Here is a 24,016-nt window from a genome sequence, read left to right as displayed (position 1 = left end):
CATTCCAGAAAGATCTGCTAGACAAGACCAAAACATATAGCATTGAGGAGCTACTTAAGAATGAACATAGGTATGAAGCAATCCTCATGTCTGCGAAGCATACAGGTCCTACGCATAACCACAATTGCTGACTACTTACCAGAACACCCAAACCTAGCAAAACATATGGAAGGTGTGGCCTTCTGCATGCACCAAGGAAATGCCCACATTCCAGCAATTCTGCAAGGCATGTGGCAGAAAGGGCCATTGGCAGTAGCAGTGCACTAGAGCAAAGGCTAATGCAACAATAAAGAGCTGTGCACTGATGCAAAAACGTATACAACAGCTACCTTCAAGCATTAAGAATGACTGTCTGGTATTCCGAGGTAATTGGCAAACCAGAAAATGACGATGTGCAGGACGAGATGAAGAGTGGTGAATATGATTCACAGAAAAATCTTTTGGCAAACATAAATGCCATCACACTATCTGATTTGTTTACCAAGATTCAAAATTACCTAATAAAGTTAGTAACTGCTCGTTATTGGCGAAGATTGACACAGGAGCAAGTGACAACATACTACCTCTGAGGATTCTAAAAGACATGTATCCACAGACATGGAAGGCCATGACAAAACCCACTACTCACAATTTTCAGCATACAATGGTTCACTAATCCCATACACAGGTTCCATAGTCATGCAGTGCAGGTACAATCAATCCTCCTGGGTGTCACAGACGTTCTACAGCGTGGGAACAAAAGGCCCAGCAAATGCAGGTCTACCACATGCCATGACCTCACATTCATTACAGTACATGGAATCAGTCAGACCTCATATGGCAGATCAACCTTTGAAACTACTCCCATCACCTCAGTGTACGACTTAGCATCAAAACATTCAGAATATTTCAACAAAATTGCACTTTTAAGGGAGCTACAGCATTATACTTGCAGGAGAATGCAAGTCCATCCACTGATCCACCACACAAGTGCAGCATCCACTTACAAGACAAATTAAAGGTGGAACTAGACCAAATGGAGAAAGATAATCATTAGAACAGTTCAGGAGCACACTGACTGGTGCAGGTCCATTACATGTATCATAAAGAAAGACAAATCACTGAGAGTATGCCTCAATCCACAACGTTTAAATGCAGCTTTGAAACACTCCTTAAAAATACCCAAATAAGAGCAAAATCCGAGATTTGCAGGTGCAATTCATCTCAAAGCTTAATGCCAAGAATGGCTACTGTTCCGTACATCTCGCGGAGAAGTCCCAAGAGCTTACTACATTTACTACCCCATTCGGACGATACCGTTTTCAGTGACTTCCTTTCAGCCAGGATCTCTTTAAAGCTCACATGGACCGCTTTACACGGGATGTGCCAGAATGCATCTGTATCGCCGATGACACTGCTGTTGTGGGCACAACAAAGCAAGAACATGACCATAATCTGTACCTATTGATGCAAGCGGCACACAAGGAAGGATTGATGTTCATTTAGGAAGGACAGGCAAAAAGGAAAAGGTGATGCGCTGATAATGCAAGATGGGATCAGTACATTAGTAAGGGAGCAGCTCAGGTCAGAAGAACAAAATGTGGAATCTCTTTGGTTGGAAGAAACAAACAAACAGCAAGGAACAGCGAACACTGGTGGTTGTTTATAGGCCACCAAACAGTAGCGAAAGCATGGTATTAATCAAGAGATTAGAGAAGCATGTAGCATGGGTAATACAGTAATCATGGGCGACTTCAATCTGCATACAAGCTGAGTAGGCTGAGTAAATTTAATAAGCACTAATGCTGTGGAGGACAAGTTTTTGGAATGTGTTAGATATGATTTTCCAGAGCAGTATGTAGAGGAATCGACTAGAGAACAAACTATTTTAATCTGGTATTATGTAAAGAGAAAGGGCTAATTAATAATCTTATTGTAAAAGAACCTTTAGGGATGATTGACATTAATATGATAGAATTTTACATTCTGTTTGAAAGTGAGGATGTTCAATCTGACGTTAGGGTGTTAAATTTGAACAAAGACAATTATGAAGGTATGAAGAGTAAATTGGCTGAGATGGATTGGGAAAATACATCAAAAGGTATGACAGTACACAGGCAATGGATAGTCTTTAAATAATTATTACATAGTTTACAGCAATTATACCTTCCTTCAAGGCACAAAAACCCAAAACCAAAAGTCAGTCAACCGTGGCTAACAAAGTTAAGGATTGTATAAGGTTAAAAGAAAAGGCCTATAAAGTTGCCAGAAATAGAAGTAAACCTGAGGATTGAGCATTTTAGAATACAGCAAAGGAGGATCAAGAAACTGATGAAGGGAGAATAGAGTATGAATGTAAACTACAAAAAGCATAAAAAGACTGTAAAGCTGCTATCGGTATGTAAAAAGGAAATGTTTCACTAAGACAAATGTGAGTCCATTGCAGGCAGAGTCAGAATTTATAATGGGGTAGAGAAATAGCAGAGAAGCTAAATGATTACTTTGTGTCTGTCTTCACTGGGGAAGACACAAGAAATCTCCCAGAATTAGAGATCCAAGGGACTGCGGAGAATGAGGAATTGATGTGAATTAGTATTTAAGCAGGTTGTATTGGAGAAGTGAATGGGACTGAAGGTCGATAAATCCCCAGAACCTGAAATTCTACATCCCAGAGAATTGAAAGAGGTAGCTTGAACCATACAAAAGTTATGGTGCAGAAAACGGCCATTCAGCCCACCATGTCTGCACCAGCCAAAAAGAGAAAAAAAAAAACTAGCTGCTCATTTTAATCCCACTTTCCGGCACCTGCAGGTTACAGCACTTCAGGTACAGATCCAAGTACTTTTTAAATCAGTGGAGCATTTCAGCCTCAACCACCAACTTAGGCAGTGAATTCCAAATGCCATCACCCTCTGGGTGAAAAAGTTTTTCCTCATGTCCCCTCTAATCCTTCTACCAATCACCTTAAATCTATGCTCCCTGTAATTGACCCCTCAGCCTTTCCTGCCTATTCTATCTAGGCCCCTGAATTAGGTCACCCCTTAGCCTCCTCTGCTCTCAAAGAAAACAACCCTAGCCTATCCAATTTCTCCTCATAGCTGCAATTTTTAGGTCCTGGCAACATCTTTGTAAATCTCCTCTGCAATCTCTCCAGAGCAATTAGGTCCTTCCTGTAAAGTGGTGACCAAAGCTGTACACAAAATTCCAACTGTGGCCTAACCAGTGTTTTATACAGTTCCATCATTACATCCCTGCTTTTGTATTCAATACCTCGTCCAATAAAGGAAAACATTCCATATGCTTTCCAGGTCACCTTGTCCACCTGTCCTGCCACAAAGGACCTGTAGACATACAGTCCAAGTTCTCTCGCTTCCTCAAACCCTTTCAATAGCTGCCCATTTATTGGGTATTTCCTTGCTTTTTTGTCCTCCCCAGATATTACCTCACACTTTTCAAGAATATAATACGGAAAAATGTGAGGTTATCCACTTTGGTAGGAGGGACAGATGTGCAGGGTATTTCTTAAATGGTAAGAGATTAGAAAGTATAAAAGGGTGTCCATGTCAATAAGCCACTGAAAGCTAACATGGAGGTGCAGCAAGCAATTAGGAAGGCTAATGGTATGTTAGCCTTTAGCGCAAGAGGATTTGGGTACAGGAGTAGCAATGTCTTGCTTCAATTGGATAGAACCTTGGTTAGACCGCACCTGGAGTAGTGTGTGCAGTTTTGGTCCCCTTACCTTTGGAAGGATTTAATTGCCATAGGTGTGCAGCGAAGATTCACCAGACTTGTTCCTGGGATGGCGGGACTGTCCTATGAAAAGAGAATAGGGAAACTGGGCCTGTATTCTCTAGAATTTCGAAGAATGAGAGGCGATATCATTGAAATCGACATAATACCTGAAAGGATACAGAGGGCAGATGCAGGTAAGATGTTTCTGACTGTCTAGAACCAGGGGACACAATTTCATAATAAGGGGGAAGCCACTTAGGACCAAGATGAGGAGAAACTTGTTACTCAGAGAGTTGTGAATCTTTGGAATTCTCTACCTCAGAGGGCTGTGGAAGCCCAGTCATTGTGTATGTTTAACGCCGAGATTGACAGATTTCTAAATACCAATGACATAAAAGGATATGGGGATAGTGTGGGGAAAAAGGCATTGAAATGGATGGATTAGCCATGGTCATGCTGAGTGGTGGAGCAGGCTTGATGCGCTGAATGGCCTACTCCTGCTGCTATGTTTAACAGTCTAAAATGTGCCATCAATGTGCAGCAGATCAATTTCTTTGATTCTATTTATTCCAATGCTGGCATACATCCCGATTCAAGTAAAATATAAGATATTAATGCCATGCCAACTCCAAGATAAGGATGATCTTGGAAGATGTCTAGGATCCTTTAATTTCCTGTCTCCATACCTTCCCAATTTTGCTCAAAAATCTTCATCACTAAGGGAATTGTTGAGAAAGGACATGCCTTTCCTATGGCACGAAGACCATCATTATTTCTTCGAAGCACTGGAACAGTCATTATCAGAATTATTGACATTGTAATTTTATGATTCTGGGTAGATAACTATCCTGGAGATAGATGCCACACGGAAAGGTCTGGGAGCATACATACTACAAAAAAAAGCAAACTAAATGCATTTTCTTCAAAATCTCTGTCTGTATTGGTATCCAACTACTCCGACATTGAGTGGGAAACATTAGCTTTAGTGTTTGGAATTATGTGTTTTCATACCTATTTATGTGGCAAAAGATTTGTGGTAGAGACTGACCACAAGCAACTGGAGATGATTTGGTGAAAACCATTGACCATTGCACCGCCAAGATTGCATCATCTCTTGATAAAGATTCAAGGTTAAATATATGCCAGGTAACTTGATGGACAAATCGAATGCACTTAAGATTGCCTAACCCAGTGAAAATAGAAGATGTATCCTTAGATCTACTAGTTGACTTCATGGACATCAAACTTAGGAGATGTCCTCCAAGTTGATCACCACAAATGCCAGCAGCTACAAGAAGAAACGTCAATAGATTTCACACTACAGAAACTGTGGAAAACCATAATTGAAGAATGGCCTGATTCAATTCAGCATGTCTACCAACATTTGAGATCATTTTGACCTAACTGGGATGAGCTAGGCATCTCCCAGGGAGTCTTTAGAGGTAGGTAGGTCATCATAACCAAAACTTTGCAACCTGATATTCTTCAGCAACTTCATCACTCACACATGGGTGTAGACCAGACAAGACGACTCACAGAAGGGACAGTCTGTTGGTTGGGTATGAACAATGACATTGAAGTCAGTCATCACCAAGTAGTGCTAGGCAGGTTAAGAGCAAATGCCAAGTCAACAAAAAAACACTTATTCCACGTGAAGTTCCTACCCATCCTTAGTCCAAAATCGCATCCAACCTTTTTCACACCAATGGCACTGACTTCATCGTCAACTACTCTATGAAGTGCCCCATCATTTGACAATTGCACAATATCTTGCAAACACTAAGTGCTATTTTCATTTTATTTGGTGTGCCTAGAGAGATTATTATGGATAACAGCATGCAACTCATTGGTAAGCCATTTCAGAATGTGAGAGAGAATATTGATCACACTACTTCTTCTCCTCATTACCCTAGATCTGAGCCTAGCTGAATGAATGATTCACATGGTGAAATCCCCAATTCTCAAATGTAGATAGATCAAGCAAGATCTACGTATTGCAATGTTACACCTGACAGCAACACCTTTAAGTGCAACTATTCCATCACCGACAGAGCTTATTTGGCAGACCAGTGCATACCAATTTACCTACTTTTACCTATTCTACTCTCTCAGAAATGAGAGAGAATAACTTTTAAAACTACAAGAGAAGGTGACCAACATGCATGATAAAAATGTGGGTACAGAATTGTCAAGTTTACATTTGGGACAACAAGTTCACATTCAGAATCCCACAAAAGGTACATGGTAACCAGCTGAGGTGACAAGGATTTGTTCAGAACCAAGGTCCTTAAAGTTATTACACACAAAAGGTGCTACAGTGAGGCATAACCAAGGGCAAATCAAATCTATTCCAGATCCTCAATCACCAAGGACAAGATTCAAAATGCAGCCAGAAACAACATCCAGGAATGACAAATAACTGAGCAATTGAAGAAACCTCCAGACATGGTTACCATTCCAAGATCTGGGCGTACCAGCAGATTACCTCTACGCTTTAGAGACTCAGATTCACCAGAACTGTAAATTTATGTAATGGTAATTAAACATGAACATGTATTTGCAAACAGACTGCATGTGTTGCTCCCAATGCGGTCTCCTCTACATTGGAGAGACCAAACGCAAACTGGGCGATCGCTTTGCAGAACACCTGTGGTCTGTCCGCAAGAATGACCCAAACCTCCCTGTTGCTTGCCATTTTAACACTCCACCCTGCTCTCTTGCCCACATGTTTGTCCTTGGCTTGCTGCATTGTTCCAGTGAAGCTCAACGCAAACTGGAGGAACAGCACCTCATCTTCCGACTAGGCACTTTACAGCCTTCCAGACTGAATATTGAATTCAACAACTTTAGATCTTGAATTCCCCCCTCCATCCCCACCCCCTTTCCGTTTCTTCCCCTTCCCTTTTGTTTTTTCCAATAATTTATATAGATTTTTCTTTTCCCACCTATTTCAATTGTTTTTAAATCTATACCTTTTATGCCCTGTTAGTCTTATTCCACCCCACCCCCACTAGAGCTGTACCTTGTGTGTCCTGCCATCCATTCTTAATTAGCACATTCGTTTGGTTAATATCACCACCTTCAACACCTTTGTTCTTTTGTCTGAGACATCTTTTGATTATCTGCTCCTATCACTGCTTGCTTGTCCCAACAACCACACCCCACCCTCACTTCTCCCCCCCCAACCCTTAAACCAGCTTATATTTCACCCCTCTCCTAATTTTACTCAGTTCTGTTGAAGGGTCATGAGGACTCGAAACGGCAACTCTTTTCTTCTCCGCCGATGCTGCCAGACCTGCTGAGTTTTTCCAGGTAATTCTGTTTTTGTTTTGGATTTTCAGCATCCGCAGTTTTTTTATTTTTATATATGTGTGGAGCCCTTCTCTCAACCACACCGTTAAAAGTAGATGCGATGGTGTAAATGGTTAGTGCAAGTAAGCATACAAAAAAGTGAATTATAGCAATATATTCTGGGTTGCTCATGACCCTTGTTGCCTTATGTTTTCAATAATTAATAGAATGTCACATCTGAAGGGATGGGGTCAGCTGCCCCATGCTTTTCCCAACTGGGACCCGAGGTCCTGGTAAAGGAGGTGCAAAGGAGGAGAGGCATCATCAACCCAGCTGCCATCACAAACCACTGACACGACCAACAAGGCATGGGTTCAGATTGCAACAGCAGGAAGCACCACCAGAGACCATTGTAGATTGTGGATCCAGTGCCGCAAAAGATTCAGTGACTTGCTGCATTCTGGCAAGGTGAATTTCTTGGCTCACAGACACAGAGGTCCAAGGAAAGGGTCACATCTGCGTGCTGCAGATAAAATAAGAGATCTGGCTGAAGCAGAGGAATGTGTAAGCAGCTTTTTTAGCTGCAAACAAAACATATGAATAGGAAGTATGATGCACAGACACACTGAAGAACATTTTCTTTGCATGCAATATTTATGAGGGTGATAAATTCATGTTGTGATTGCAAAACAAAAAAGGGTGAAGAACACCAAAGAGATGGCCCAGTCTGGGGCTGGGAGAGCCTACCTGAGGTCCATGTGCACCATAAAGCAAATGGCCATGGAGATCACCTGGGTGCCAGAGCAGCTGACCGTTTGGTGATGGTGAATCTCCAGTAGCAGATGATAAAGGAGGTGCTGAGATTGCCTTGGCAATGGTGGAAGTCATGCTGTCCCTTCGCTGAGCTCAGTGGGGCACTGGCCTGAGAGGGAGTACACAATGGGGTTGCATCATGGGGGCATCGTAAGCATGGTTAAGGCAATGAAGTGCATCAGAGAGTGCTTTCACTATGAGAAGGGCTATAGCTAAATATCTCATATTGTGGCTCACACAGGTCCCAGCTCTGCTCACGGTTTCCTGTGGGTCCATATCATCCCTCAGGCATCAAGAGCAGGAAGAGATGTCTAAGGAAGCAGCATCACATCATACTTACTCACACCCCGCTAACTCAGACACAGGCACACTGGACGGATGTAGCGTGCGTCTTGAGTTGGTGGCACAGGGTGAAAGGCAACCCACCAGAGTGCAGGAGGTGGTATCAGAGTCAGAGACATGTGTGCAAAATCCCCCTCGGAGGAGGGAGGAAAGTCACAAAGGTGTTCCAGTAGGCAGGAACATGGCGCCTCAGAAGTTCATCTTTTGGAGCATAGTAATGTCCAGTCAGGAGCATGTGTGTAGACATCTGGCAGAGTTCCCTGAGGCAGTGGGAGATCTTGGGTTGTGAATAGAGGAGTTTGTCACGATAATAGCTGATTGTGGTTGTGTACTCCAGTATTAGATACTATACAGTACTCTGTACGATATACAGGGTCACCTGATCTGGGGGTTAAAGCTGTCTTGATAGAGTTCAGACGCTGCAGATGTGTCCATGTTAGGAAAACGTGTTATCAATAAAGTTAGCTCAGCTACAATGTCAACAGCCTGTGTGCATCATTGAAACAAGAAACAAGACATGGTGTCAGAAGTAAACTAAACGCAACAATAGAGGTTCTGAAACCACCAACAGAGCTCAGTTTGGAGGGCAACCTCACCGAAAACTGGGGGTGGTTCTGGCAGTGATTTGACCTGTACCTCACAGCAACAGGCAGTGATAAACAAAACTCTCAGGTACAATCTTCCATCTTTCTTCACGTAGCAGAGGAAGCAGCCCTAGAAGTCTATAACACATTCATGTTTGAAAGTGATGAGAAACTAAATGACTTGAAAGAAGTCATGGAAAAATTCAAAGTCTACTGCAGCCCTAATAAAAACATAACGTGTGATAGATACCGATTTTTTTATGTGCAAGTAAGGCAGTGACAACATTAGTCAGTACGTAACTGAGCTGAGAAGACAAGCTACATCATGTGAATTTGGAGAGCTTGAAGATTCACTCATCCAAGATAGAACAATTTGCAGGATTGCAAATGACTCTCTGAGGCAACAGCTTTTGAGAGAAGTTGATCTCACGCTGGAGAAAGCAATACATATCTGCGGAGTGACAGAGACAACAAAATGCCAGATTACGCAGATGACAGAAGATTAGCTGCACACGGTCAAGCAGTTAGATGCAGTTAGAAACAGTTCTGGGAAGGTAGAAAGAACAAAACTGCTATTAAAACATTTAAATGTAGCTGATGCAGAACACAGCAGTCATCTAGCCTACAGAAATCTGCAAGAACTGTCATAAACTAAATCACTTCGCTAAGGATGTGTAAATCAAAGAAAGTGTACACCATTGTGGATGATGACACAGATACTGAAACTGAAATTTTCCAAAGACGACGAATGGAGGGTTGATTTAAAAATTGCCAACATGATGGTGAATTTCAAGCTTGACACAGGTGCACAAGCAAATGTCATTCCCATAAGCTTGTATCACAAGATAAGCAAAGAAAAACAGTTAACTAAAACAAAAGTGAAGCTGTCTATTTATGCAAGTGAAAAAATTACTGTAGAAGGCAAGTGCACCATTAAATTAAACTATAAAGTAAACTACAAAAAAAAAGTCTCAAGCACTTCCATTCATAGTGGTGAAAACTGATGGAAAACCCATTCTTGGAATCAAAGCTTGTAAAATTCTGAAGATAATCAAGAGAATAATGTGCGTCACCACTGCTGACATCCTGAGCAAATATAAAGATATATTCCCGGGAAATAACTGCCTAAAAGGAGAACACACCATCAATGATTGATGAAACTGTGATTCCCAGAATACACCCGCCCAGGAAAATACCAGTAATGCCGAGAGGTCAACTGAAAGCAGAGTTGGACAGGTGGAGAAACTTCACATCATCAAGAAAATTGAAGAATTGACAAAGTGGGTTAAACCAATTGTAACTGTAGAAAAATCAGATTGGAATTGGAGTGTCTGTCTGGATCCCAGGGACCTAAACCAGGCAGTACAGAGAGTGCATTGCCAGCTGCCTACAGTAGGACAGATCACATGTAAACTAGCTGATGCTAAATACTATTCAGTCTTGGATGCGAGTTCAGGCTTCTGACAGGGCAAGCTAGATGAACACAGCTCCTATCTCTGTACCTTCAACACACAACACGGGCGATACAGGTTTTTGCGCATATCTTTTGCGAATAATTCAGCTCAGGAGGCGTTCCACAGAACAGTGAAGCAGCTGTTTGAAGGCTGAGAGGGCGTGGGAACCTATATCCGCGATGTGCTGATCTGGCGAGACTCACGAGAAGAGCACAACCACAGACTGAGACAGGTGCTGGCCAGAGCTATAGAAAGGAACCTCAATTTAAAGAAGGAAAAGTGTAAAATAGGTCTTCATGAAATCAAGTACTTGGAACATGTGCTAACAAGTGAGACTCTGAAGCTGGACCAGAGTAAAATTGAAGCAGTCATGAACATGCCAACCCCAGAATTTAAGAATGACTTGGAGAAGTTGTTGGGAATGATTACCTATCTTGGGAAATTCATTCCGAACATGTCAGACCTGACAGCACCTCTGAGAACTTCTGCAAAATGACGTGGAATGGCACTGGGAACAAAGTCACCGGAGACTATGACCAGTCTGAAGTGAACACCGACCCAGGCACCAGTATTAAGGTATTACAATGTCAGTCAGCCAGTCAAGATCTCAGAGGATGCTTCAATGACTGGCCTGGGAGCTGCCCTCTTACAAAATGAAGCAACAGTGGCATATGGTATGTCCAAACAGAGAAAGAAAGGCTAGCAATTGTGTTTGTCCTGGAACTTGTCCTAGCTTCCACTAGTTTGTCTATGGCAAACACATGGAGGTAGAGTCAGATCATAAGCCTTTGGAATCTATACTTAAAAAGCCCCTGAACTGTGCATCACCAAGAATCTAAAGATTACTAATGTGTCTGGAGAAGAACCAGGTCAGAGTTAAACACAAATCGGGCAAGGAAATGTACATCGCAGACACTCTCATGTGCATACCTACCCATCACGGAGGAAGAAGATAAAGAAATGGAAGCACAGGTTCACACACTGACAAGGAACTTATCTGTGGCTGTAACCAAACTGAATGAGATCAGGGAAGTGACCAAGAACAACACCACCCTGAGAAAACTGCAGCAGATTGTGCAAACTGGCTGGCCCACACATTAGAGCCGAGCCCCCTCTGCTGTACAAGAATACTGGAACTTTCACAAGGAACTTCATGTAGCAGAAGGAATACTTTTCAAGGGAGACAAGATCATAATTCCTGCAACACTGAAGAAAGAAGTGCTGCAGCATATACTTGAAAGTCACCTTGGCATAGAAACATGTAGGAGAAGAGCTCGAGATGTAATGTATTGGCCTGGAATGGGAGCACAGATCAGGAAATGATGAATGCGTGTGCGTGTGCCAAAAGTATAGTAAATCACAATAAAAAGAACCGCTTCAACCACACAGTGTTCCAGAGAGGCCCTGGCAGTAAATTGGAATGGACTTTTCACATTTGACAACAGTGAGTACCCACTAGCAGTAGATTACTACTCAAAGGTTTTGAGTCTGTGCTGCTGAGAAATGATGGCAAGAGCACCAATGCAATAAATCATTAAAAACCAATTTTGGCTCACCACAGCATACCTGAAATGATCATCTCAGATACCGGTCCACAATTCTCAGCCATGGAGTTTCACAAATTTGCAGAGGACTGGGAGTTTTGCCACACTACATCAAGTCCCAAATATCCACAATCCAATGGAATGGTGGAACGTACTATGCAGATCTTAAAATACCTGTTGAAGAGGCAAAGGCAGATGGAAGGGACCCTTACCTGGCTTTGCTGGATTTCAGGAATACTCATTGGGGGGCATTGGATCATCTATAGCACAGCTCCTGATGGAGAAATACTAAAAGAACTAAGCTTCCAACTGCACCCGAACTGTTATTTCCACAGCCAGTGAGCTACAGCATGCAGGCCATGGTCAAATGGAGAGAGCTGAAGCAGAGGCAGTACCTTGATCGAGGCACCAGACCTCTGCCTGACCTAAACATGGGAAAGACAGTGAGGATTCGGCATGAATGGATCTGAAATCCTGCTGCTGTCACAGGAATCACCAGAGAACCAAGGTCTTCCATAGCACAGACTCCAAACGGACAACAGTACAGGAGAAACCAAAAATTCTTCTCAGAAAACAAAATGAAACCCAACCCTGCTCTGAACCAGAAACTGTAGCTGAAGATCAAAAATCAGAATGCACCAGTGAAGCAACAGATAACCAGACAAAGCCTGAGAATCCTGAAAACTATCCAAGGGGGTGACAGTGACACAGAGCTGGAGAAGGCCCCTTGTCCTTCAAAATCACCTCTTGTCACCATTCAGAACATGCAGTGGGAAAATTGTGAAAAAAATCAGAGATATAGGGATGAGTAAAAGACAAAACAAACTGATCAAAACATGGAGAAAGAATAGATAAGAGACTGTGTTATTGAGCTGTATAAGTTTTTTTTAAAAAATAGGAAATGTTATGATAATTGCTGATTGTGGTTGTGTGCTTCAATATTGGATACTATATGGTACACTGTACTATATATGGAGCCACCTGACCTGGGGGTTGACAGTCAGATAGCACATGTTGGAGCCTGTCTTGATAGGGTTCAGACACTGCAGATGTGTGTTATTGATAAAGTTAGCTCAGTTACAATGTCAACAGCCTGTGTGCATCATTAAAAAAAAACAAGGAACAAGACAGAGTCCATCGCCATCATGAGTTCTGCGTTCTCCTGGGGGGGTCAACCATATGAGCTCCGACCATGAGAGATGGGCCAATCTCATGGAGAGTCATAAGCAGCAACATCGGGGTGGATGCAAGAGCAGCATCTCAGCCAGGAGTTAAGAAAATATAAAGTTATGAATGAATGACTTTTTTTTTAAAAAAAGCTTTTTCACAAATCCTATTGTTATTATATGGTGCATTGGTTCTGTACAGACTGTAAAGTGGGTGAATGGGCAAGGACATGTCATAGCTTGGCATGGAGGGTACAAGGGGCAATAGGAGGTGCATAGTTTGGGAGGGGGAAGACTTTTTGGACTTATCTTTCAAAAGATTCCCTCATCCAGACTATGGTTCATAACACCTCTGAGGTGTGTGAACCACGAGTCCTTTAAAAGCTGATCTGACTCAATGAAAATTTTAAGAGGACTAGGACATGCCTATCCCCATAATGGAGCTGGCCAGGTTGGGAATGCAGGCTTGTGACTACCACCAGCCACACCCTTAACCTGCACTGGTGAAAACTGGAGACACTGGGTATAGGGTTGGGAATCTTGGTATTGGGTCCCAGCTGCCATTTTCACAGCTCCAGGGAGTTTCCCCCGACACCATGAAAACCCAGTTCTCTTGTTTTTTTTCAGACTTCCAGCATCCTCAGTATTTTGCTTTTCTTTCATACTGCCAATTTCATTTTCTTAACCAAAACTATCTAGTTTGAAGCCCTCTCTACAGCCCTAGTCATAACTCGCCAGGGCACTGATCCCTGTGCAATACAGCTCCCTCTTTCCCCAGTACTGGTGCTAGTGCACCATGAATTGAAACCCTTTTCTCCCACACCACTCTTTAAACATGCATTCAACTCTCTGATTTTATTTACCCTATATCAATTTGCTTGTGGCACAGATAATAACCCACAGAGATACCTTTGTGTTTCTGCTTTTTAATTTAGCCCCTAGCTTCTTGTACTCCCTCAGTAGCACCTCTTTCTTAGTCCTACCTATGTCATTGGTACTAAATTGCACCATGCCAACCGGATCCTTCCCCTCCCACTCCTCTCCAGCCCAGAGATGTCCTCAAACCTGGCACTGGGCAGACAACACAGCTTTCAGGGCTCATGCTGCAGAGAACAGCGTGTATCCATCTAACTATATTGTCCCCTACTACAACTACATTGCTTTTCATTCCTTCAACTTCAGAGTAAATATCAACGTGGGCTGATTATAACATGTTATAACCTCTGCTTCTCCAAGTATATACCGTGTTCACTGTGCGTGGTTGAAGTCTTACTAAAAGGTATTGAGATGATGCATGCTCCTTCTGAACTTCTATCAGAAGAAAACCTACCTCCATTTTTAAATTATTTCTTCCTTTTTATTAAATTCCTCTTTCAATGGCTGGAATACCAAGTAGGAAGCTGCTCCTTGGTGTAGTCCAGTCCATTTACTGATTTCCAGTATAGTTTCAAACTCACAAAGGTATCTGAATGCAACAGCATTCTCTAAATGCCATTGATTTTTAGTAATTGAGAAGTGCTTTTAAGCAAATTCATGTCCTGTGAGCAGATGACATTATATTACTTGGGCTTGTTGCCAACATTTGTCACATTCCTCTAATTGAACATTTGGATTAAATGGATTGCGACTGATTTTTTTTTACTATTGGAGAATGAATCATAACGTTCTGTGATGGATTTGATTGCTGAGAGTCAGAGGGATATGTACAGCACAGTATAATTAATCACTGTCTCCTCTCAGCCTTACTTACCACTGCTTCATGATAGCTTCCCCCTTCACTGAAAAAGGGTGGGGTAATAGAATGCTGACTTCTTCACAGCTGCGCACAGCAGCACTCCAGTCTGCTCACTCCTGGACATCACATGCATGCCAGATGCAAGAATTGGCTGACATCATTAGCTGAAGGTTACCAAGCTCAATGTAAGTCAAGGCTGGGGTTTAAACAGGATGCGAATACCAGCTGCTGCCTCCGACACCATCTTTACTTAAAATATTATATGCAGGAAATTACCTTCCGCAGTATTTTACTCGGACATTATAAACGGACTGACACCTCTGTGAAAATAGCAGAGAGGTGAATTTGATGCAAAAGCATTTTGCGTTCATACAATCACATCAGCAAGAGTAAATTTTAGCCTCATATAAAGCATGATTACATACGTCCACCTTGCCTCGCCCAACATTTATGAACTTTGCTACCTACAATTTTCCAGCTGTTTAATGATCATTAAATCCTGGACAGCACATGTCTGAATTTCTGGTATCACAGAATCTTTACAGTGCAGAAGGAGGCCATTCGGCTCATCGAGTCTGCACTGGCTCTCTGAAAGAGCATTCTATCTAGTCCCATTCCCTTGCCTTATCCTCTATGCATACACTCTCTTTTCAGGCAGCAATCCAGTTCCCTTTTGAATACCTCAATCAAACCTGCCTCCACCACACTCAGGAAGTTTGTTCCAGACTCCAACCACCCTCTAGGTGAAAAAACCTTTCCTCACATCACATTTACTGCTTTTGCCAATTATTTTGAATCTGTGCCCTCTAGTTCTTGATGCTCTCTTGATGAGTGGGAACAGCTTCTTACTATTCACCCTGTCCATACCCCTCAGGATCTTGAATACCTCTATCAAGTCTCCTCTCAACCTTCTTTTCTCAAAAAGGAAACAATCCCAACCTCTTCAATCTATTCTCATAGCTAACGTTGTTTATCCCTGGAATCATTCTTTGACTCTCCTCTGTACTCTCTCCAATCCTCCCTCAAGTATGGCACCCAGTACTCCAGATGAGGCCTAACTAGTGTCTTATACAGGTTCAACATGACCTTCTTACTCTTGTACTCAAATATCCCTATTAATAAAGCCCAAAATACTATTCGCTTTATTAAATGCTCTCTCAAAATGCCCTATCTTCAATGACCTATGTATGAATACACCAAGGTCCCTCTGTTCCTGCACCTCCTTTAGAGACTCTCCCTTTATTTTATACTGTCTCACCATATCTTTCCTGCCACAACGAATCATCACTTCACACTTCTCTGCATTGAACTTCATCTGCCACTTGTCTGACCAATCCACCAACATGTCTAAGTACTTTTGAAGTTCAAGACTATCCTCATCACAGTTGACAACATTTCCAATCTTCGTATCTTCTGCAAATTTTGAAATCATGCCCTGCACACCGCAGTCTAGGTCATTAATATATATCAGGTAGAGCAAGGGTCCCAATACTGACACATGGGAAACTCCACCACAAACCTTCCTCCAACCTGAAAAACAATTATTCATCATTATTTTCTGCTCCCTATCACTCAGCCAATTTCTTACCCAGGCGCTTACTTTCCCCTTTATTCAATGACCTAGAATTTTGTTCACAAGTCTATTGTGTGGCACTGTAGCAAAAGCCTTTTGAAAATCCACATACACATCAACAGCATTTCCTTTATCAACCTCTGTTACCTCCTCAAAAACTCCAAGTTAGTTAAACATGATTTTCCCTTGATGAATCCATGCTGGCTTTCTTTAATAAGCCTGCACTTGTCCAAGTGATTACTGATTTTATCCTGTACTATAGTTTCCAGAAGTTTACCTACCACTGAGGTCAAACAGACAGGCCCATAGTTGCCAGCTTTATCCTTGCACCCTTTTTTTGAACAAGAGTGTAACATTCGCAGTTCTCCAGTCCTCTGGCACCTCCCCTGTGTCTAAGGAAAACTGGAAGATCACTAGTGCCCCTGCAATCTCCACTCTCACTTCCCTCAGATGCACCTCATCCAGTCCTGGTAACTTATCTATTGTAAGTAGATGGCCTTTCCAACATCTCCTTCCTCTCAATTGCAAGTTCTTTTAGTATACCAGTTACCTCCTCTCTCACCTTTGCCTGGGTAGCAAGTTCTTCCTTTGTAAAGGCAGATGCAGAGTACTTGATCAACACCTTCGCTATTTCTCCAACCTCCACATGCAAGTCCCCTTTTTGTCAGCCTAATCAGCTCTACTATTTCTTTTACCACCCTTTTATGACTTACATATTTATAGAAGACCTTGGGATCCCCTTTTATGTTCGCTGCCAGCCTTTTTTCGTGCTCTCTCCTTGCTTTTCTTATTAGTTTCTTCACTTCCCTTCTGGTCCTGCTATATTTAGCCTGATTCTCTATTGTATTTTCTACCTAACATCTGTCGTACACACACTTCCTTTTCATCTTTATCTCTATTTCTCTCATCATCCAGGGTGCTCTGGATTTATTTGTCCTACCTTTCCTCTCTGTGGGAATATACCCTGACATTGCCTGCATTACTGTTTCTTTGAAGCTGGCCCATTGTTCAGCCACTGTCTTGTCTGCCAACATTTTATTCCAACCCACTCGAGTCAGATGCATTCTCATCCCATCGAACTTGGTTCTCCCCCAATTAATTATGCCTGCTCTGGATTGTTCTGTCCTTTTCCATAATTAACCTAAACCTTATGATACAATGGTCACTGTCCCCTAGAGGCTGTCCCATTGATATTTGATCCACTTGGGCCAACTTATTCCCCAGAAGCAGGTCCAAAAGTTCATGTCCTCTCGCTGTACTGGAAACATACTGCTGTAGAAAATTATCTTGAACACATTCCAGGAACTCTCACCCCTCTTGTCCTTTTGTACTATTCCTAGCTCAGTCTATATTTGGATAATTGAAGTCCCCCATTATGATTATTCTATAACTCTTGCACCTCTCCATAATTTATTTGTAAATTTGTTTTTCCACATCCCTTCCACTAGATGGTGGTCTATATACTACACCATTGTTATTGTACCTTTCCCATTCTTTACCTCTAGTCAGAGATTCTCTCCTTGACCCTTCTGGAACATCCTCTCTCTCCAATACTGTACTACCATCTTTAAGCTATACTGCCACTCTTTCCCCACCACTCCCCCCTGCATTTTCTTCCTTTCCTGTCTCTCCTAAACACTTTGTTCTCAGGGATATTTAATGGCCAGTCCTGCCCTTCTTTGAGCCCGGTCTCTGCTATAGCAATATTATCATGGTATGTCCTGCTGGCAGGCAAGGGCCCACACAAGTAACATGGATTGATAAAATCACCACTATATGTACATGTGCTACAAATGTGTACATTTCAGAGGAATGTTGAATTCTACTAAGTTTGATTAATAACTCCACTCAGATAAGCATAGGTTGTTAACCACAAAATATTGAAAACCAAAGCCCTTTGCTTCAATACTTTGAACAATTCTGAGTACTGATTTCTCTGGAGTTATTTCTGCCATACAGCTCCTACGGTTTGTTGTTCATGCTTTTTTCCATTGAATTTAGTTAGTTGTTCCTTTTATTCAAAGATTTGGCCATTTGTAAAAAGGACAAAATTCTATCAATTGAAAACTAAAAGCAAGTGAATTTAAATATAATAATATTCGTCAGCCAACCTCAAAAATTTACATTTTCATAATTATTTTTAATAGGCCTTTGTTTTGCCTGGTGTATATAGCACTGGAGAACAGAATGTTCTTTCTGCACTGGATCAGCACCAGGTGACATTTCCATTCTCAACACGTTCAAAACAAGTGCTGAGATTGCTGAATTAGCTCTGTATCAAGGGAATACAATGATCTCAGGATGGTGACGTTCATGACTGATGACCCTCATTAACCACTAGTATAAGGTGACCTTCGTATCAGAATTCAAGTGCAGATTTGCTAAAACTATTAGTAGCTTTCTGATGGTACTGACTACGTTCTATGGCACAGTTTCATGGGCATCAGGGACTCTCCCAGTACCTCAATCAATTGACCATTCTTCATCTGTGAGACCATATAATGAGCGCCAGCAGTTTATTTACTTGTAAGGGACATCACAGCTAAGCCTGATCCAATCCTATGCTTGCCTGATGACCATACATGGCTTAGGAAAAAAAAATCTGTATCTCTCTGATTTTTCCTTTCCCCAAATGAGGTCCTCTGAGGTCAAAATGTTTGTTAAGTGCAGGGTGAACAAAATGAGTTGTTGTTGACTAATTGCACCAATGAATAGACATGGAAGCCCGTCAAGTTAAGCACCAATGTTCCCAGTAGTTTGCTTTTGTTAATCTGGGATCGCAATATACTGTGTGCAACCTATTCATTTAGTTGTGCAGGCCATTTAAATTTTTTTGCAAGGTAACTTAAAGAAGCCAACTTGAGCTCAGTTGCACAGGAATTTCAGAGTCGCTGCACAGCCACGCAGCTTAGAGGAAGCATTGTTCATAACAAGTGTTATATTGAGCACAAGCAATACTAAGAATGCACCTAGCAAAAGCCAAGTATTGTATTAGCCTAACTTTATACAATATGCTGTCACTCACAAGGCTACATTAACCAATAGATGACCTAAGCCATTCTCTGCCAAAATGTGTTAATTTATTTAAAATTGTTTCCATCCAAGCTGAACCATAGAGCAACACTGGGATCACAATATACTGACTTGGAATCTCTCAGTTTAAGAGTGACATTGCTCCATTTTTTCTGAGAAAGCCAGTTTTATGCCAAAACATCGCTATCTACTAATTTATTTGATTTTCTGCATTGTTCCTGAGTTACATTTGCCCAAATCCTACACAGCTGATTAGCACAGATCCACTCTCATGTGAAAAACCAGAGAATCTAAAAGTCCTGCATTTGCACCTCTTCTAAATGGGCATAAATTTACAAGCAAAGTTTTCAGGACAGCAATCTATCAGCAAATACTTTAAAATTTCTCCACACTGGGATCTTCACTGTATCCTCTGCACCTTTGAATTATTTTTTATACAACATCAGAACCTGTTACATTTAGAAGAGAAAGGCTTCCATAGTTGCATCTTTTAAAACATGCTGAGCTTAACGTGCATGAACGATAGTTTGTTGGCTTCAACCTCTAACTTTCATAACATCATAAGATAAAGAGAGATAATGGTGTATGTTCCGGGCTTTCCTTGAACTCCGATTAGTTCCACTCGTTTTCTGATGGTTTTTATGTTCTGGAGTGTGCTAATGAGGTTCTCATGAAATTTCAGCGTAAATTGCCATCAGAAAGAGTGACATAGAAACTGGAATTAAGTCAGATGGAGAAAATTGCAGCCTAAAGAATAATGTTGGGAAGCAAATAAAGAGCTAGAAAAATCAGAGAGCAAGAGCTATCCCAAATTGCTTTTATAAGTTTGTGGTAATCAGTTTAATGGGTGTTAACAGACAGCTGGGACTAGTCATCTTCCGATCTATTATTGGGGTTACTGTATGATGTGGAATAAGCTAAAAATGGGAAAAGGAAAAAATTGTCTTGCAAGACGGAATTCTTGCTCTCAACAACAAAATTACTTTCGTTCATACATGATGTACATCGGATGAGAAATTTTAATAGTTCACATTCTTCATGGGCAAGGCTTCACAAGATAAAGTTTAGACAATTTTTTGAACTGAAGGTATGAGATATAATATATGAATAGTATTTTACCAAAATGCAAGCAAGATAAAAATATTTGCAATGATTAAATTTTGAAACTCTTACTTCTCTCCCCTTTGGTCCTGAAGATGCTGACTCATTATCAACGTGTATTTCCACAGATAACAGGCATTGCCCCCAATACCTAACTCTAGTGGACATTCTTCATGAGGCAGAAAATCAGCTATGATCTTGTTGAATGGCAAAGCAGGCTCAAAAGGGCCAAATGTCCTACTCCAGCTCCTATTTCTTATGTCCTTATGTTCGAATTTGGCCAGAGAGGGGATAAAATTCAAACTTGGGAAGGGTGCAAATTAGGCTCAACAAGAAAGAAAAATTGAGCAGACTGTGTAATTTACAACCCTGCCAAGCTGTAATTTTACAGCCCTCCCCACCCCACTTAGTCTTTGCAACCTTAAGTGCTATTCAGCTGTGAGGGCATCACAAAATCTCAACTCTTGTGCTTACCTTATATCACCATCTGATACCCTTTATATATGGGTGAAAATACATTTTTAAAAAGTATACTGAAAGGCTTACCTCGCAATCTTTGGAATTTCATACTCAGCTATTGAATTTACCATTTATCTATTTAGGCTTCAGTGATAATTCTTGCTGTCTTACAGCATGTGAATGTAGGCCTGGATTTTCACTCCAGAAGCAGGTGCGCAAAAAAAAAAACAGGAAATTTTCTGGCTTGCTGCACGCACCTCAGGAAAAAGTGCCCCGAATGGTAGGATCTTTGTTCTGGGGTGGTGGGGGCAATGTATGTTGGAGTAAGGCCTGCATTACAAAAGATTGGAGGCAGCCACAGGGCTGCCAAAAGCAGAGGCGGGCTGGTTAAAAAGACCCATCTCACTTCTTTGGGACTTTATCCAAGTTGTGTTGTTAAATATTAAGCCCTCTCGCCCTCAATCCTCACTCCCCACCCACTCACTATGCCCTATCCATGCCCCTCCACTCATCCCCATGGCCCCTTATAGCCCTGTGTCAACTTTGTGCCAGCCTATTACCCCTCAACCAGCATCTTTTTCTCCTAAACCGTCCATGCCAACATACGCAGTATCCAGCATGGGCAGACCTCAGGAGCCATGCAGAGATTAAATAAAATTCTAAATATTACGTACTTTACCATATAAAAAATACTCATTCATAAAAGCCCATTCAATACAACTAAGTCTCCTCAATTACTTAGTCCCTTATAAAAACATGCGTTTGTCACCCCACATCAGACTAATCAGCTAATCCTTTAATAACCTCTTGAAGCTGTCAATAAAACAGTGAACTTACAGCCCACCCACTGTGATAATGACCGGTTGTGGAAGCAGTCAAGCACAGATTTTTTTTCAACTCTCAGACACAGACAAGTTGTCTTTTTAAAATTTAATTTAAAGAACTGGCCATTTAAATAACTTGACAGCTCCACAGACCTTATCTGCCCTTGATGACTATCTGCATCTACTTTTAAAAAAGTCATAACTCACAGCAGGATAAGGCCCTTGCTCCAGCAAAAACGGGGTTCAGCTTTTCCCGTGTGCGAGTCACATCCTGCTCCCTGATCCCTTACTGAAAAAAAGGATCTGTCAGAAATGTAGCATGTCTTCCGAATCTGGATTCCCGGTGCCATTTTGGACAAGCCTCCATGAAAATCTGGGCCTAAGATTTCTGCAGAACTAGTATTACTGTATTCACATTTATGGTAGTGTCAAATTTTACTCATATAGTTAGAATAGGTAGGGCCTGCTGCATTTTGTCCATTGATTATGATGCAAGTCCATAAAGCTAGTCAGCTAAGGAAAAAAAATCACAGCACTATCATCCAGTACATAATTCAGAAACAGTATGCACTTAACCTTCTTACAACTAAAAAATGAAGCGCAAAATTGACTATAAGAGACAATTATTTCATAGTACTATAATTACTTCGCTTTTTTCTCAAAGGAAGGACTTACTTTGAAGTTTCAAGGGAAAAGTAAATTAAAGGGTACAAACTTATCTTTGCTCATTGACCTCTCAATTTCACCTTCCTGAATATCCGTGATAATTTCATCTTTCTGTATCTAATAGTCAACTGATGCATTTTTTGGTGATTTCTAGGGTGCAAGCAGAGCCATCAACGTCAGCGGAACAGCCCTTCCTCGAGTGCAAGTACATTCTTTTGAGAGGCCCTGGGGTAGAAGGCACAGTGTCTAGACATCGATGTAAAACAGCATTATGTATCTCTGAAGTCTGAGCATGTTGCAGAAAGCCTGCTTAGTTAGGCACAAACTAATGTGGATGACTATTAATGATATCACAACTGTAAAGGTGCTTTACAGGGCCTGGGTAATAGAGGACAAAGTTAAAATATTCATTTGTCACTTTCTAAATATATTTTAAAGTGGTTAGTGATGAATCTGCTTTTGACATTCAACCATTTCATACTCCACTGCAGTTTTAATTGTGTCATTCAGGATAACATTATTTAACAGCAGTTAAAAATATGTCCACAAGAGAAAGACTGAACCACTATCTGAATCTCATCACATGTAGTCTCCCAAATTTCAGTTAGTTTTATCTAAGAACTCACTTTAAAGTAACCTTGATTGAAATTATTATCGTCGCTATGACTGGCATTAACCACAGGCAGGTCAGCAATTCTGAAATCTTAACCAGTACATTTTACAAAGGTAACTGCAGATAAAAGATTTTGCAAAGGGAAAGAAATTCCAAATCTGGTTACTGGGATTAAAATATGTCATAGCAAAAATGGTTTGTTCTCACACAGGGACTGAGAACTTGAAGTACACTGTAAGTAGCCAAGAGAAGAAAAGCCAAATGAAACGAAATGAAACCACAAGGTTTCTTCACCTGGAACAAATCAGTTTGTTCTAATTTTATGCTGCATTGTGTCCCAAAAGTCCCCATGTGACTATTGCAATGGCTGGGCTCTGCAGTGAAGCCAGAGAGACTTAACAGGATATTACATCCACACAGGATCCTACTGATATATAAAAAACTAGCAGTGAATGAAAAAGGCAGCAAGCACTGTTCTGATCCTGACAGTATTACCAGCCACTGCAGCATGGTTTTACGCTGACAATAGTAAAGTCTCGCCTACCTGCAGTATGGCCTTCAGTCACAGACTCCTTCTCAGACATTGTAGTGAATCCAGTCAAAATCTGCAGTGTTTAAAATCTTTTAACCATTAGGCTAGCAGTACCTTTAGCTCACTGTGCAGTCTCTGCCATTGAATAACTGCAATCTGACTGAATTGCAGCTTGTCTTTAAACTGCTAAAACAAGCTTTTCCTTTCTCCCCTTCTCTCTCCAAATGTCTGCTATACTGGTAGTTCAGTAAAACCTCAATCTTTGACTCCTACCCCCACTATGCTTAAAAGGCTTTCTCGTTGAAATTAGCCCAAACATAAGGGAAGAAATGAGCTGCTTGCACTCTTACTCCGCGTGTTTCTGCAGAGCTCCGCCTCCCTGATGTGCTCATACAGTATCAGCAACAACAGCAGCAGGGACGGGCTTCCCATGCTGCAGTAAACGACTGAGCAGTAGCAGTCTGGCAGGATGGAGCATAGCGAGAAACGATTAAAATCCCTAAGTAAATGCGGAAGATTGATCAGATTATTTTCAAATCTTCTGGATTTCATTATTTAGCATTCTGTTTGTCAAT

General features: G+C 41.4%; 1 protein-coding gene across 3 annotated transcripts in view; it reads right to left on the bottom strand.

The window, feature by feature from the left end:
• Positions 1 to 23,819, bottom strand: part of hspa12a (heat shock protein 12A) — a 161,789-nt gene extending 137,970 nt beyond the window's left edge. For 2 of the 3 annotated variants that reach the window (XM_041210540.1, XM_041210542.1), the window contains exon 1: positions 23,454 to 23,819. In XM_041210540.1, coding sequence (XP_041066474.1) covers positions 23,454 to 23,493 — 40 coding nt within the window. In that variant the 5' untranslated portion in view covers positions 23,494 to 23,819. Of the gene's footprint in view, positions 1 to 3,718; positions 3,788 to 23,453 lie in introns of those variants that run through there. The other variant, XM_041210543.1, reaches the window with a different exon arrangement.
• Positions 23,820 to 24,016: the final 197 nt, after the last annotated feature.

The sequence above is a fragment of the Carcharodon carcharias genome, chromosome 17 (genome assembly GCF_017639515.1).
Source record: "Carcharodon carcharias isolate sCarCar2 chromosome 17, sCarCar2.pri, whole genome shotgun sequence".
Taxonomy (NCBI): Eukaryota; Metazoa; Chordata; class Chondrichthyes; order Lamniformes; family Lamnidae; genus Carcharodon; species Carcharodon carcharias.
Note: the sequence above shows the minus strand (reverse complement) of the source record. Positions and strands in the feature narration are given on the sequence as shown.